Source organism: Thyridium curvatum, assembly GCF_004353045.1.
Source record: "Thyridium curvatum strain D216 chromosome Unknown NODE_42_length_358865_cov_86.645117, whole genome shotgun sequence".
Classification (NCBI taxonomy): domain Eukaryota; kingdom Fungi; phylum Ascomycota; class Sordariomycetes; order Thyridiales; family Thyridiaceae; genus Thyridium; species Thyridium curvatum.
Genome location: NW_022156797.1, coordinates 80,404 through 94,576, shown reverse-complemented (window position 1 = coordinate 94,576; position 14,173 = coordinate 80,404). Strand labels below are relative to the sequence as shown.

Below are 14,173 nucleotides of genomic sequence, written 5' to 3'. Positions count from 1 at the left end.
TCATGCCGTACATCGTCGCATGATTGGATAGACCGTATATTTGATGCACAGGAGCAATTCTCCACCAAAGCAATCACACTTCAATCGACAAAATGTGTAATTCTGCACTGCATTTCCAGCGCGGATGTGAGATTCGCAGAACCATTGCGTAGAAGTCATAGGGCGAAGCACATACATGTGACTCAGATGACGCATCGAACAGTCTGCATAAAATATTGAATGCTGAAAAGTAAGCTCGATCGAATTTTGACATATCAAGCATGGCCCGGAAATATTTCCCATCCTTTTGGTTTCAGTCCTTGAGCCTCTCTCCGTTTTAGTGAGTCAGGCCGGGCTATCCCTGCTGAAAGCGCGCCGTCATTGTACGCTGACCTGGCTCTGATTGGACGTTTTGGCATTCACCTCGATTCGCCCCAGCACTGCCCCCACGCATTCGCGCTGAGATCCATAAGTGTGCTTCCAGTTAGAAACCGTTAAAAAACCGACATCATATATCATGTCTCTTGAGAAGCTGCCGAATCTGCACAATGGACCTCACGATATCCTCATCATCTGTCCAATCTTGCTATTCTCAACCCAGACAGGGTTCGATTTTGGCTGACAACCTTCACAATGATTCACAACATACTATCCGACAGCACACTTAACTACACTACTTCCATAGCCTCCATCCTTTCCATCTCTTACGATATCGTAAGGGAACTCGAACGGAGCGGGAAGCCCGAGGAGAGGCGGCAATCTCACCGGAGGGCATGGATCGCGTTTCCGCTGCTCATATGCTCCTGTCTCGCTGAAGCATTGCTAATCGTTGCCCTGGATGGGAACCCCATAGCGAGACAATCATGGATCTTCCACCTGGTCTTGTCCGCATTTGCCTGGGGGGTTGTTTGGAGCTGGCAGCAGTCACATCAACTGGCCTCGAGAGCGATATTCGCAGCTTGCCTGACGGAAGTTCCCTTGTTCGCTCTGGCCCAGGCAAAGTCCCGCCGTTTGACGCCCACCCTGCAGCTTGCCTGCCAAGGAACCAGGGTTCTCCTTATTGCCGTTCTGCTTGCAGATGAACTTTTGGGCCTTTCAAGTGGCCAAGAGGACCAGGCAGGATCAGATAAAATCGCCGAGGCGGCGGATGAAAAGATGGAGGCGGAGGACACGGACTCTAGCTCCGGGGACGAGGACGAGGAGGAAGATGCCGAGATGGAGCGGCAGCGTGCGGAGCAACTTGCTGAAGCCGGAGGCTGGTGCGCATACCTCAAGCGGTTTTCGATATTCCTGCCGCTGATCCTGCCAAAGCACGATCGCAAGGTGCAGCTCTGCCTGGTCATGGCTTTCGCCTCGCTGGTCGCAAGCCGCGCGATCATCGTTCTTATTCCCACCCAGCTGGGCAGCATCACCGACCAGCTGCTCGCGGGCCAACTCCCCTACAGATCTCTGGGAATATGGCTGACGCTGAACCTGCTCAGCGACGAGCAGGGCCTGCTGTGCATCGTCAAAGAGCTCGTCAAGATCCCCATCAAGCAGTTCTCCTACCGCCAGGTGACCAACAAGGCCTTCAACCACGTCATGTCGCTCTCGATGGACTTCCACGCCGAGCGGGACTCGGCGGAGACGATGAAGGCGATAGAGCAGGGCGAGCCCATCACCGCCCTCCTCGAGTCTCTTGTGTACACCATTATCCCCGCCGTTCTCGATGTCACCATCGGACTGGGCGTTTTGGCGTCCAGGTTCAATCCGCTGATTGGCTTGGCAATGGGAATCGCCGCTGCTGGATTCGTCGCCATTGAGGCCGTCTCGTCGAGCTGGAACATCGATCCCCGTCGGCACTCGAACAAGGCGAAGCGCCACGAGACGCGGGCGATGCACCAGGCCATTCAGGGCTGGCAGACGGTCACCTATTTCAACATGTTCCATTTTGAGAGCAACCGCTTCAAGCAAGCTGTCGAAGAACAGCTCAGGGCGAGCCGAGACTGGCAGTGGCGAGACGCCGTCATCAAGACCTCGCTGGTTGCGCTCGTGCCCTTTACCTTTTCCATCATAGCCTCGCTTATCATTTACGAGATTTCTCAGGGCCGAGCGTCCCCCGGCGACTTCATCTTCTTTGTGGACTACTGGCAGTTCATCATCTGGCCCATCAAGTTCATCGCCGAGGACTACGGCGAGATGAAGTCCAAGCTTGTTGACGCCGAGCGACTGCTCAGTCTGTTGACGACGAAGTCTTCGATCACGGAGAAGGAGGGAGCCAAGGACCTCGGCAGTGTCAAAGGTCACATCTCCTTTGAGAAGGTGGGCTTTCACTATGACGACCGGAAGCAGACCCTTCGGGACATCTCGTTCTCGGTCAAGCCCGGGCAGACGGTAGCGCTGGTGGGCGAGACCGGAGCGGGCAAGTCCACCATCTCCAAGCTGCTGCTCCGATTCCACGACGTCACCGAGGGCCGGATCACGGTCGACGGCGAGGACATCCGGGACGTCACCCTGGACTCCCTGCGCGACGCCCTGGGCGTCGTGCCCCAGGACCCGCTGCTGTTCAACACGACGGTCATGGACAACGTCCGCTACGCGCGCCCGTCCGCCTCGGACGACGAGGTCCACGCCGCGTGCCGCGCCGCGGCCATACACGACCGGATCACGACCTTCCCCGACGGCTACCTGACGAAAGTGGGCGAGCAAGGGGTCAAGCTGTCCGGCGGCGAGGTCCAGCGGCTCGCCATCGCGCGCGCCTTCCTCAAGGACCCGACCATCCTGGTCCTCGACGAGGCCACGAGCGCCGTGGACACCAACACCGAGGCCGTCATCCAGAGGTCCGTGGGCCGGCTGCGGAAGGGCCGGTCGAGCATCGTCATCGCGCACCGCCTGTCGACGACGGCGTCGGCCGACCTGGTCCTCGTGATCCACGACGGGCGCATCGCCGAGCGGGGCACGCACGACGAGCTGCTGGCGCAGGGGGGCAGGTATGCGGCGCTCTGGCAGAAGCAGGTGCAGCGAGGCGGTGGAGGAGAAGACAAGGTAGCCGCCGGCGGAGAAGACGCAGACAGCGAGGCGGAGGAGTCATAGCGTGCCCGAGGGGTGTTGTCCAGTGGGTAGGATGTCCCGGGTAGATATACATATGCATGATGATGGTTGTATCAGTAAGGTAATTATGACTGACGGGGGGCGCTTTAAAGAGTTATGAGCAAAGCTGTTGCTATGTAAACAACCATGTTTTATTTCATATTAGAATCACGGCTAGAGCATTAGAGGATAGATTGCACTGATAGAGACAGTAGACCGCGAAGTTATAGAGCTTTAGGGATGGCTGTTGGTTGGCCAGCGGCTGCGTCCTAGCTGTCTATATATAGGAGGTGCTGAGATTAGTACATGTGGTGGTGTAGCGAGAGCTTCAAAAAGGAGAAATTACAGCCTTGGGAACTCGAGTCAGACGGCAAGGCCAGCACTGTGAAAGGTTCAAACGTCCTATGACGGCATGTACCACTCCCCCGTGACGTTGTCCAAGTGGTTCTCAGGAAAGCTGTCCAGCAGTGAAAAGGGATCGACGTCCATGCCGACGAATTGCGGATCGCCAGAGAAGTCGACTTGCATGTCACGGTATGGGAAGGCCGGCAGATAGTTCCTCCCCATCAGTATGTCCCCTGACGGCATCGCGGTCGTGTCCGCTCTGTTTTGCTTAACTGAGCTTGGGCTCGTGTAGGTGTCCTTGGAGTTGAGACTGCTGGTAATGATATCGAGGCTCCTGTCCACGAGTGGGCATGTCGTCTTGCCTTCCCTCAGGGCGCGCAGGTACGTCTGCAACCTCCCATCTGCGGCCAGGTCGCCTGCCTTGGCGTCGGGGACAATTACCGAGGCGCCGGTGTAGATGCAGTACACCATGAGGTAGGTCAGTCGGGTAAATCCAAAGGTCTTCTCCAGAAGCAGGAGGAGCTTCTCGATGTTGTCGGACGCCTGGCGGCAGGCTGTTCGGTGGATCGCTTCCGAATAGAATGGACGATGAAGCAGAATGATGGTGGTATAATATAGGAGACTATGGATACAGTTCAGGATAATTCAGGGACACCTCCGGAACGGATTGGGCAGTCTTACTTCTGTGTCAAGATGTGTGGTGGAGGGCAGACCTGTGGCAGATGATCGGGGTTGTACTTGAGATGAGCAGGCGATTTTCTCCTCCACTCATCGAGCTTGTCTCGGATGCTTCTAAGTGAGCCGTCAATGTCGGGGCTACCGCGCCTAGAATAGAGTTGGAGAATGATGTCGTTGAGGATAATGGCAAGTCTACAAGAGTTCTCGAAGCAGGAAATTGCGTGTGACTGCATGGGAGGATAGTCTCGTTCGCACACCCGACTAGGGTCTTCATCGCCTCCGAAATACGGCGACCATAGCTCGTGTTCCGCAAAGTCGTCCACTTCCCCGCACCGAGTTAGCATAGGAAACCACTCGTTGAGAGATAAATACTTACGAAGCTCCAATGCGGGATCATATGGAGGGTCTATGAGCGCAGGCAATCGGCCTAGATAAAGACTGATAGCTCTGAAACCGTGTGTTAGCCTGCTTGTTTCCTGTGTGAGAACATGTGAAAACCGGTGAGGTGTCGTACTTGTCCCAGAAATAGCAACTCCAGAAGAGCCGTCTCCGAATCTCCATGTCCTCTGCTGACAACTGACCCAGGCTTAAGAGCTTCCCATGGTTGTGGTGCAACCCTAGATCTGTGCTCATCCTGAATGCCATTCCGCTGTACAACCACGCTTGTGATATCGACCCGTACGCCATCTCTCTTGCGCTCAACTGTAAAAGAGCTTGTACTGTCGGTATTGAACTCGGCTTCTGAATCTCCTGTCCGAGAAGAAGCCTGGCCCTGCCAATCAAGGCCTCGCCGATCTTGGCATCATGAAAGCGAGAGGCGTGGGCACACAAAACAGTTAGAAGAAATGGAGAGTAGTATTTTCCGTTTTCCGCCATGTCACCTGGAGAAGAGTGTTAACATGTGGGACAAGGGAAAGAGAGCGGCTGGAAGCCTTACGCATGAACGCCGGTCTGTACACCCACATGAACATGGGCGCGACCCAGGTCCAGTGGACCCGAAGGGTCTTTGAGAGTACGGCTCGCGGTATGTCGTTGTCGATAGCTGCATTGCCTACAGCGAACTCTTCCCAAGCTCGGGACTCGATGGCTTTCGAGGTCAGCAGGGTTCGTACGTCCGACTTGGCCGGCTCCGCGCTGTATGGTTCTGGTCCAGAGAACTCAGACTCGAGCGTCGGAGCCACGTGCACCGCAGAGGTGACACCATAGTAACAGAGCTGATGACCTGTAAGCAAAGCTAGGCGCGAAGGACGCCCCATAACCTTCTTACCTTGCCGTTTTCATCGAGACTCAGCTCAGACAGCATCTCCTTGGGTGTCGGTTCCTTGGAAGGGCTCCTCACAGCCAGTGGCGGGCTGGGCCCGTTGTGAGATCTATCAACTATCGCATCATTAGCCCCTTCCTGGACGCCGAGGACAGTCTGGTCGTTGCTGAACGACGTCCGCGCGTCGTGCAGGCTTCGCTCATCCAGAGACCTGCGCAGCTCCTCGATGGTCTGCTCAGCGTCCTGGAGACGCTTGGCCATCGCCACAATCTGCGACATGGGTGGGGGCTTCTCATAACGGCATGCATCCTTATAGACCTCGCATGTCTTGCACTGGGGCTGTGCCCCGTCGCAGCGTGTCTGTGGGGATGGATGAAAGAGCCCAGGTCAGTGTACTGAACACGTTCATGCAGGGTCACCTCGAAAAGCATCAGGCCCAGATGGCTTGGGATTCGGTCATCTTACCTTTCGTGCGCGACAGTTGGCACATGTGAGACCCCGTTGAGCTCGGGGATTGCCCGCGCGGCTTTTCCCCGGGCCGGAAGAGGCGGAGCTCGTCTTCCGAGACCTGGCTGCCGGTGTACTCATGTTTCGGTCGGCGCTCCGCTGATAATTGTTCGTTATGTTGCCAGCGAATGGCCCTGCAGTGGCATGTATATGTCCAGATTGCTCACGTAATGTCAAAAACTTCTAGTCAACGATGTCGAGCGCGCGCCCCCGCCTGGGGCGGAGATCTACCTAGGTAGTTGGAGGTGTGGAACTGGGCCGGGGCAGCAATGATCGGGGACACATTAGCTTTGAAAGTGGCGACACTCAATCCTTGCTCCGACTTGAGTAAGTTGGCTGGGCTCGTTCCAAATTTGTAATCATTTGGTTATTGGAGGATCGAGGTACATGGCGAAAAAGAACCAATATTGGTTTTGTTCACGAGTAGGTGGTCAAGGAGGATTTTGATTAACGGCTTGACGAAGCAGAGGGTTACGTATACAGATTCCAGTTATCTTTGACCTTGATTTTGAGAAATTCAGTCCTAGTCATCGGCACCGTACTGCCACAGCTTCCTAGGGTTGTCCACCCAGATTTTCCTAACCAGGTCCTCTCCGTTTGTCGAAGCTTTCTGGCACCAAGCTTTGCACCTGGCAATCCAAGCTTGGTCGTCTATCTGTCTGTAGTCCTGCATTTTGTTTCTATCTCCTCCAGGGTTGGCAGATACGCCGCCACTGTGAGGCCAATCGCTTGCCCACACCACCCTGTCTGGAGCAGTCTGCAGTATGCTGATGACATACTCATCCAGGCCAGGCACGCCCTCGAATCTATAGGTTCCACTCAGTTTCGTCCACACTAGACCTGACCTGAGCAAGCCCATGAACTCTTCGTATCCCTCCTGCTTCTGCACGAGACCTTTGGAAGGATTCGGGTCTGCAATATGGTCGAGAATGACCGGCAAGCCTATCTTGGGCACGATATCCACCAGCTGCGGAACCTGATCGAGCGCCACAAACAACTGGATCGCCCAGTTGTACGGTCTGATACGGCGCGCATATTTCTGCAATAGCTCAGCGAGATCATTCGTATCAATTCTTGTACATGTTGTCTTTAGGTTGATTCGGACTCCACGAACTCCGGCCTCGTGTAGTTGACGGAGTTCTTCTTCTGTCACGGTCTCCGGATCGATGCAGGCCACCGCCCTGCCTCTGCCTCCCAAGCGTAGGAGTGCATCTAATATTGACGAGTTGTCGTTCTTGTAAACCGAAAAGGCAACGATACAGCTGTGGGCGACCCCTTGCGTAGACTGAAACCTTAGGAGGTCATTCAAATCTGCTTTCTTCGGTCGGTATGGGTGGGAAGGATGTAGAGGGAAGGTTTCCTAGGCAGTGTGTACCTATTGTTAGTGCCTGGAACTCTTGACAGAAAAGAGTGGTGGGGGCCCTACCTCGTCGACGACGTGGACGTGGCTGTCCCATGCTCCTGGCGGAAGCTCTGTATCAAGCTCTAGTGGTACAGATCCCATCTTCCAGTCAGGCAAAAGACACTTCAAAGAGGCCGGCAGTGATGAAATGAGTTGCCAAGGACGAGAATGCAGCCCCCAGGAAAAAGTTCATTAATGGCCCAGGCAGGAGCGGCTGAACTAGTCAGGAGTAGATATTCCCAATTTTGCGGGGTGATCGTACCAGGGTGCCAGAGCCAAAGTTACATGGCAAATATTCGTTGCAGGTTCTGATTTGTGGTTCGGCGAAATTCCTCTGAGCTGTGTCGCTTGGTTTCCGTGATGATGGGGTGGTTCAAAGTTCCCGGCGAATTTCCCGGAGTTTGGCCGCGGTGCTCTGCCGGGAGTAGCCCGGTTAGTTTGGGAGACCATGATGGCTCCATTTCCTAGTAACACTTCTCCATCTTCCCCACACACCAAATCCCCAGAAACTTGGGGGAGGTAATCTGTTTCCGGAAGTTGTCCTGGTAATCAATCATCAAATCATTACCTCTTGGCCTGCAAGCGTCGGCAGACACTTATTAACTCGGCCATGGACCCTTCAACCCGTTCCGTCTCCAGGTAATCTCACCTCGAACTCCTACTCAAACCATTGCAGTCCATTTCTCCCTGGTATCCAGCCTCTGTTCATAAAAGGTAGCCAGCATGGGAACAGACAACGATATCACTCATCTCGAAGATCCCTCTCCTCATGGGGATGGCAACTATGCCCCCGACGAGGTCCAGAAGGAGATCACACACCTCCAGGACCCCGAATGGGTGGCGGCCCAGAAACGATACATGCGCAAGTTGAACCTCATCATCCTTCCGACAATCTCTCTTCTTTACTTCTTTGAGTATCTAGACCGTGGTAATGTCGCGGTATGTTATATTCGGCCATTACGTCCAAGCTGCCCGTAGCTGATCGTAACAACCACCGAGTAGAATGCGAAACTGTACGGCCTCGACTCAGGACACGATTCGGCCCAAGGAGGCGTCGCTCCTGGCTTGCAAAAGCTGACCTCGAGACAATGGCAACTGGTTGTCATGATATTCTACGTTGGCCTGGTTCTCTGCCAAGTTCCAGGTTGCATTGGATACCGCATCTTCCCTCCTTCGAAGTGGATCGCGTTCGGAGTCTGCGGTTGGGCCATCGCAAGCATGCTACAATGTGTTGCTTTCAATCTCAGCGGCTTGCTGGCTTGCCGCGTCTTTATCGGTGTTTTTGAGGGATTCTTCGGCACTGGTATTGTCTACTACCTCTCGCTCTGGTATCACCGTGCCGAACTGGGAGTAAGAGTGTTCTGGTTTCTTGGCCCTACTGCCATCGCTGGGTAAGTTGCCGTATTTCCTTGCACATGATGGACTAGATATGCTAACATGCCTGTGTTCCCTTCAGTGCTTTTGGTGGCCTCATTGCCTATGGTATTGGTCACATCAAGAGTTCAACCCCAAACTGGAAGTGGCTGTTTCTCATTGAAGCACTGCCCTGCTTTTGCCTGGGTTTGTTCTGCCTCTACTGGCTGCTAGATCGCCCTCTCAAGAACTCGCGCTTCTCGGGGAAAGACCAAGAAATTGCCGAAGCACGCTATCATAGCGAGTCCTTTGACAAGACTGGAAAGATCCAGAAGAAGCACCTTATATGGGTCTTCACAGACTGGCGCCTCTATGTACAGGCTGCCATTTATGTCCCCACAGCGGCCCTTCTGTCATCAATCTCCGGCTTCTTGCCGACCATTATATCGAGTATGTTCTCCTATCTCAGGAATTCGCCCCCCATTCTGAATGAAGACTAACGCTGGTGCTCATCAGACCTTGGCTACAAGGAGCCAACAACCGCGAATTTGATGACAGTGCCTCCCTACGCCTGTTCCTTTGTGATCATGTTTCTCGCCTCATGGCTCTCGGATCGCTACCGCACGCGTGGCATTCCCATCGTCATACTCATGTCCATCGGCACTATTGCCTACGCCCTGCTCGCAACGCTGCCCGAGGCCCAACTACGGGGCAAGTACGCCTGCGTCTGCATCGCCGTCGCCTGCGTGTACGCAACCTACCCGCCCACCCATGCCTGGGCCGCCAACAACTTTGGCAACGAGACCAAGCGAGCCGTGGGCATGGGCTACTACACTGCCATCGGAAACTTGGGCTCCATCGCCGGCACATTTGTGTATCCTGCCACCGACGCGCCGCAGTTCAAGAAGGGGCACTTCATCTGCATGGGTCTCTGCATTGCCACGGCGTTATTGTCAGCGGGCAACTCTGCGGTGCTGGCGTGGCTGAACCGATACAGGGATAGAAAGTATGGTAAGCCTGTGCCTGGAGCTTCGATTGATGTGACGGAGCTGGCGGACAACAGCCCTCAATTTCGGTTCATGACTTGAGCGCTCTTAAGCAGTAGGGGGGAAAGAGTTCCAGCATACTCTCACCCCAGCGATGGTTGACACAATACTCATCAAAAGCCCAAATCAATATTTAGATAGATCAACAATGCAAAACTCGGGCGTACATAGTGGCCTGATACACTCTCATCTTGAATGATTGATTACCGCTCCATTGATGAGACGACTATTTACCTGGCTTTCGAGCGTAAATTTTGCTACTCTACTAAACAGAATCAGGTCTAGAAAACTCTGCTTCGAAACGACACGATAGGGAGGATACAACTCTGTATATATCATGATGAACATGAGAGCTTGACGTACACTCTTTCACGCTACATCAAAGGTTTGAAATTCCTTTCAAACACACATACTACTGTTGTATATACCTCTAGTTTGCTACCATCTCCTCTAACCTTACAGTCACTCCACTAACCTCTGCAAAGGAATTGAGCGCATCCACCTCTCCTCTGGTATATGGAATACCTTCATTGCTCCGTCTTACCTCCATCGCTGCCTCTATCTCGCCGCTGGTGAAGATCCTGTCAACCCCTGCAGCCTTTTCACATTCTCTGACTCTCCGCAAAAGCGTGTCCATTCTTTCTCGGAGCTCCTCCATACCACCCCCCAAGAAAATATCGGGGCGGAATACCAAGAACCAATGACCTACATCCTGGGGTTCCTTGAGATTCTTGTACTGGTCATTGACTCTGCCCGCAAAAGCAGCACCAGAGAGCACTCCTCCAAAGATGTCCATCATCATTGCCAGCCCGGACCCTTTCGGCCCTCCTATCGGGAGTACAACTCCACCCGCCAAAGCGGCTTCGGGATCTGTCGTCGAGCGGCCCTCTGCATCCAGAGCCCAGCCTTCTGGTATGGACTCCCCGCGGCGCGCTGCCTTGCGGATCTTGCCTCGCGCCACGACGCTGGGTGACATGTCGAGAACAAAGTCGCCTTCCTTGCCGCCAGGAACAGCAACGGCGAACGGAGACGTGCCGAGGAGGGATTCCCGAGCGCCCCAGGGCGGCATGCTGGCGCTCGCATTGGTGAAGGCAAACGCAGCGAGGCCCTGGCGAGCAGCGCGCAGGAGGTACGTTGCCGCCATGCCGTAATGATTGCTATGGCGCACAGCCACAACTCCCATGCCGTAAGTGCGAGCCATGTCCGCGGCCTTGTCAACGGCCATGCAGCCGGCCACGAAGCCAAACGTGTTTTGTGCGTCGAGCAACGCCATCACCGGTGTCTTTGTATCGAAGGAGAGCGTTGGGTTGGGGTTCAAGACTCCCGCCTTGATACGCTCAATGTAGCCAGCCAATCTGTTGATTCCATGGGTGTCAACGCCCCGTAGATCGGCCAGCACAAGGGCCTCGGCGATCAAATTGGCTCGATCTTGAGGAACGTCATATTTGCAAAGGACCGCAGCCACCAAAGAATGAGCAGACGTTGGGCTCACGTTTACTGTGTTGGAAGACATGGAGTCTACTAAACCGCTTTAACACGTGATGGGAGGTGCTAATATGTGTGGTAAGATAGGGTGCTGCAGATGTGGGTGTTAAAAGAAGCTCCGGATGTTGTAGGCAGCCTCCACCAATGTTATCTCTCCAACTTTCGTATGACCCTCGTCCTTTTGAACTAGACTGATCCAATCACCCCGCAAAGTACGGGGCGCTGCTTCGCAGTCATATGGCCAAGTGTCGGTGCAGACTGGTAGGCCTGATATGTGGACCGGGGAAAGTCCACGGGCAAACTCCGGTATTAACCGCCGACGGACCTCTCCCGCATTCATGAGACGGAATTCCCGTGCAAAGAAACCACCAAGGCAGTTTTGCTTTGGATAAAGCAAAGGATAGCGTGTAAACGTGACGCAGGTGAGAAAATACGAAAATCACGATGTGGTTGACAAACTAATACATTGTATCATGAGATCTAAGAACGAAGCAGATAGACATAGTAATACATATTATTAATCTAATTCAGAAGAACTCCTCGCTTTTCATCTTTTTGGAACTACTCAAACAAGCTTTCCAGGTACATCTGCCTTGCCCTCCAAGACTGCCAGCAGAGTCTTGACCACCGCAATGCCGCTGTTGCTTTGGTTTTCCCTCGTTGATGCACCGATGTGAGGCGTCATGATGACATTATCCATCGCGAGTAGTCCATCTCCGTAGGCCTCTAGCGTGGGAGGCTCGACCTCCATAGCATCCAGTACTGCACCCCAGAGCCGCCCCTTCTTGAGCTCCTCCAGTAGTGCCTTCTCGTCAACGACCCCTCCCCTCGCCGCGTTGACCAAGATGGCATTGTCCTTCATGGCCGCCAGCTCCTTGGCGCCAATCATGCCCCTCGTAGACGGCAGCAGCGGTACGTGAAGCGTGACCACGTCCGATACCTCCAGCAGCTCCGGCAGCGTCGCCACCCGCCGGTGCGGCAGGTCCGACCACGCGTCCGCCGGCGCGACAGGGTCGTACCCGACGACGCTGGCCTCGCACGCGCCGATCCACTTGCGTGCCGCCACACGACCGATGTTGCCCATGCCCACGACGCCGACCGTCTTGCGGAACAGGCTGAGGCCCAGCGTCTCGCTGCGCCTGACGGCCTCGCCCGCGCGCACGCGGCGGTCGACCTCGGCCACGCGGCGCGCGAGGGAGAAGGCCAGGGCCAGGGAGAACTCGGCGACGGCCTCGCTGTTGAGGGCGGGCGTGTTGTGCACGGCGACCCCGGCGCGGCGCGCGGCGTCGAGGTCGATGTTGTCGACGCCGACGCCCTGCTTCACGACGATGCGGAGCTTCGCGGCGGCCGCGAAGTCGTCGGCCGTCAGGCGCGTCTCGGAGCGCAGGATGACGCCGTCGGCGTCGCGGTGCCAGGAGGCCCGGCGCGGGTCAGACGGGAGGACGAGGTCGACCCATTCTGTGGACTGGAGGAGGGCCACGGCGTCCTCGTGGTAGGGGTCGAGGACGAAGACGACTGGCTTTGCCATGGCGGAGTGAGTTTTGGTGGTGTCTGGTTGCTTTCTAGGGCTAGGGATGAGGCGTTTGGGAGCTGGCTGCTGAGGAGAAGATAGCCCAGTATCCCATATTGAATATTTCACTCCCCGGTTTTGACGATGTCTCCATCACTTTGACGGGACTAGTCTGTCCGTGTGAAGTGTGGACCTCTCACAACGATGTTCGGATGAAAGCCTCGGAAAGCCGCCGGTCGTAAATACGTCAGACGTCAGACGTCAGACGGCGGGGTGTCTCGCCTAACCCGCAATCCTGGGCCGGTTCCGGAGCTAGGGGAGAAGCTTCTGGTTTTAGCGCTGTAAAGTAGTGGAGTGCCCGATTGGGGGCTGCGTGGCCGAGCTTGAGCTTCACATCATCTTATCAAGCCTCGGATAATTACGGTCCTGTTTCTCATCGTTACTCTCTTGACACTGCAGTATCACATGGCATTTTCATTCGCAACTTGCACGAGAAGAACACAGACTTCTTTATTACAGGCACTGCATAGGTCGAGCTGCGGACCGAACATCTCGAGCATGCCTCAATTGCGACCCTCACAACAGCAACAGCTGCGCACCATGGCGTCACAGGACCCTATCATCAAAGCATTGCAAGACTATACGACGTATGCGCGCCCATGATCCAATTGATTTCTTTCCTACATCTAGGTATTGACCCAGGATGCACAGGTGCGATGTGTCGGACGCACTGTGCAAGCTCAAGTTCCGCAATGGCGGCTTCCTCTCTGGCCTGACCATGTGGTCTCCTCAGCGACAGGACGGGCCGACCAAGATTGTAGGCCCGGCTTACACTGTCAAGTACGTGAGGCTCGACGACCCGTCGCCGAAGCACCCCACGCATTATGTGAGTATCGTGTCTCGGGATACGTGGTATGGTCTCTCACACGCCACCTAGATCGACTCGGTCCCCGAGGGATCTGTCGTCTTTGTCTCGTGCCCGCCCAAGGTGCCGAATGCCGTGTACGGTGGCCTCATGTCGACGCGTGCCCAGGCAAGCAAGGCCGTGGGTTCAGTCATTGATGGACGGTTCAGAGATCTTCAGGAACACCGAGACCTGGACTTTCCTGTGAGTTGAATCCCGATAGCACTTCCGATCTTGCGAATACTAAGCGGCTGAATTCACGTCAGATCTTCGCTCGTGACGTCGGCACGGCACCTCCTTACGAACTCGTCAAGGTCGTGGGGGTGAATGTTCCTGTCAAGCTTCAGAGCGAGGACCAGGACATTACTATCAACCCTGGTGACTACATCATTGCAGACATGAACGGCGTTGTGGTGCTTCCCAAGGAATACGCCGTGCTGGCATTGCCGTTGATGAAGAAGCAGGTCGATGCAGACTCCCAGATGGCAGTTGCAATCAAGGAGGGCATGTCCTTCTCGGAAGCTAGCAAGAAGTTTCGTTGATAATCCCTCCATGGACGGAGTGGACAACTCTCTTTGGTCATATTGGCCATTCAGATCTTCTCCTGGTCTTACTAGGCTCCTGCAAATGGCTG

At 55.0% G+C, this 14,173-nt stretch overlaps 7 protein-coding genes across 7 annotated transcripts; 3 read left to right on the top strand and 4 right to left on the bottom strand.

Moving 5' to 3' along the window:
* Positions 1-612: 612 nt before the first annotated feature.
* E0L32_007069 (uncharacterized protein) lies at positions 613-3,051 on the top strand (the record flags this gene model as incomplete). The annotated part of the gene is made up of 1 exon (XM_031141772.1): positions 613-3,051. The coding sequence occupies one exon, from the start codon at positions 613-615 to the stop codon at positions 3,049-3,051; it is 2,439 nt and encodes an 812-aa protein (XP_030993894.1).
* A 399-nt stretch (positions 3,052-3,450) lies between these two features.
* Positions 3,451-5,593, bottom strand: E0L32_007068 (uncharacterized protein; the record flags this gene model as incomplete). The annotated part of the gene is made up of 5 exons (XM_031141771.1): positions 3,451-4,015; positions 4,075-4,518; positions 4,754-4,952; positions 5,009-5,285; positions 5,339-5,593. The coding sequence occupies 5 exons, from the start codon at positions 5,591-5,593 to the stop codon at positions 3,451-3,453; spliced, it is 1,740 nt and encodes a 579-aa protein (XP_030993893.1).
* A 769-nt stretch (positions 5,594-6,362) lies between these two features.
* Positions 6,363-7,343, bottom strand: E0L32_007067 (uncharacterized protein; the record flags this gene model as incomplete). Its single annotated transcript, XM_031141770.1, has 2 exons — positions 6,363-7,124; positions 7,266-7,343. The coding sequence occupies 2 exons, from the start codon at positions 7,341-7,343 to the stop codon at positions 6,363-6,365; spliced, it is 840 nt and encodes a 279-aa protein (XP_030993892.1).
* Positions 7,344-7,964: 621 nt separating this feature from the next.
* On the top strand, positions 7,965-9,682 carry E0L32_007066 (uncharacterized protein; the record flags this gene model as incomplete). The annotated part of the gene is made up of 4 exons (XM_031141769.1): positions 7,965-8,180; positions 8,244-8,632; positions 8,698-9,044; positions 9,111-9,682. The coding sequence occupies 4 exons, from the start codon at positions 7,965-7,967 to the stop codon at positions 9,680-9,682; spliced, it is 1,524 nt and encodes a 507-aa protein (XP_030993891.1).
* A 388-nt stretch (positions 9,683-10,070) lies between these two features.
* Positions 10,071-11,153, bottom strand: E0L32_007065 (uncharacterized protein; the record flags this gene model as incomplete). The annotated part of the gene is made up of 1 exon (XM_031141767.1): positions 10,071-11,153. The coding sequence occupies one exon, from the start codon at positions 11,151-11,153 to the stop codon at positions 10,071-10,073; it is 1,083 nt and encodes a 360-aa protein (XP_030993890.1).
* A 537-nt stretch (positions 11,154-11,690) lies between these two features.
* On the bottom strand, positions 11,691-12,653 carry E0L32_007064 (uncharacterized protein; the record flags this gene model as incomplete). The annotated part of the gene is made up of 1 exon (XM_031141766.1): positions 11,691-12,653. One exon carries the CDS (start codon positions 12,651-12,653, stop codon positions 11,691-11,693), a length of 963 nt encoding a protein of 320 aa, XP_030993889.1.
* A 582-nt stretch (positions 12,654-13,235) lies between these two features.
* E0L32_007063 (uncharacterized protein) lies at positions 13,236-14,081 on the top strand (the record flags this gene model as incomplete). Its single annotated transcript, XM_031141765.1, has 4 exons — positions 13,236-13,282; positions 13,347-13,521; positions 13,573-13,743; positions 13,806-14,081. 4 exons carry the CDS (start codon positions 13,236-13,238, stop codon positions 14,079-14,081), a joined length of 669 nt encoding a protein of 222 aa, XP_030993888.1.
* Between the last annotated feature and the right edge of the window lie 92 nt (positions 14,082-14,173).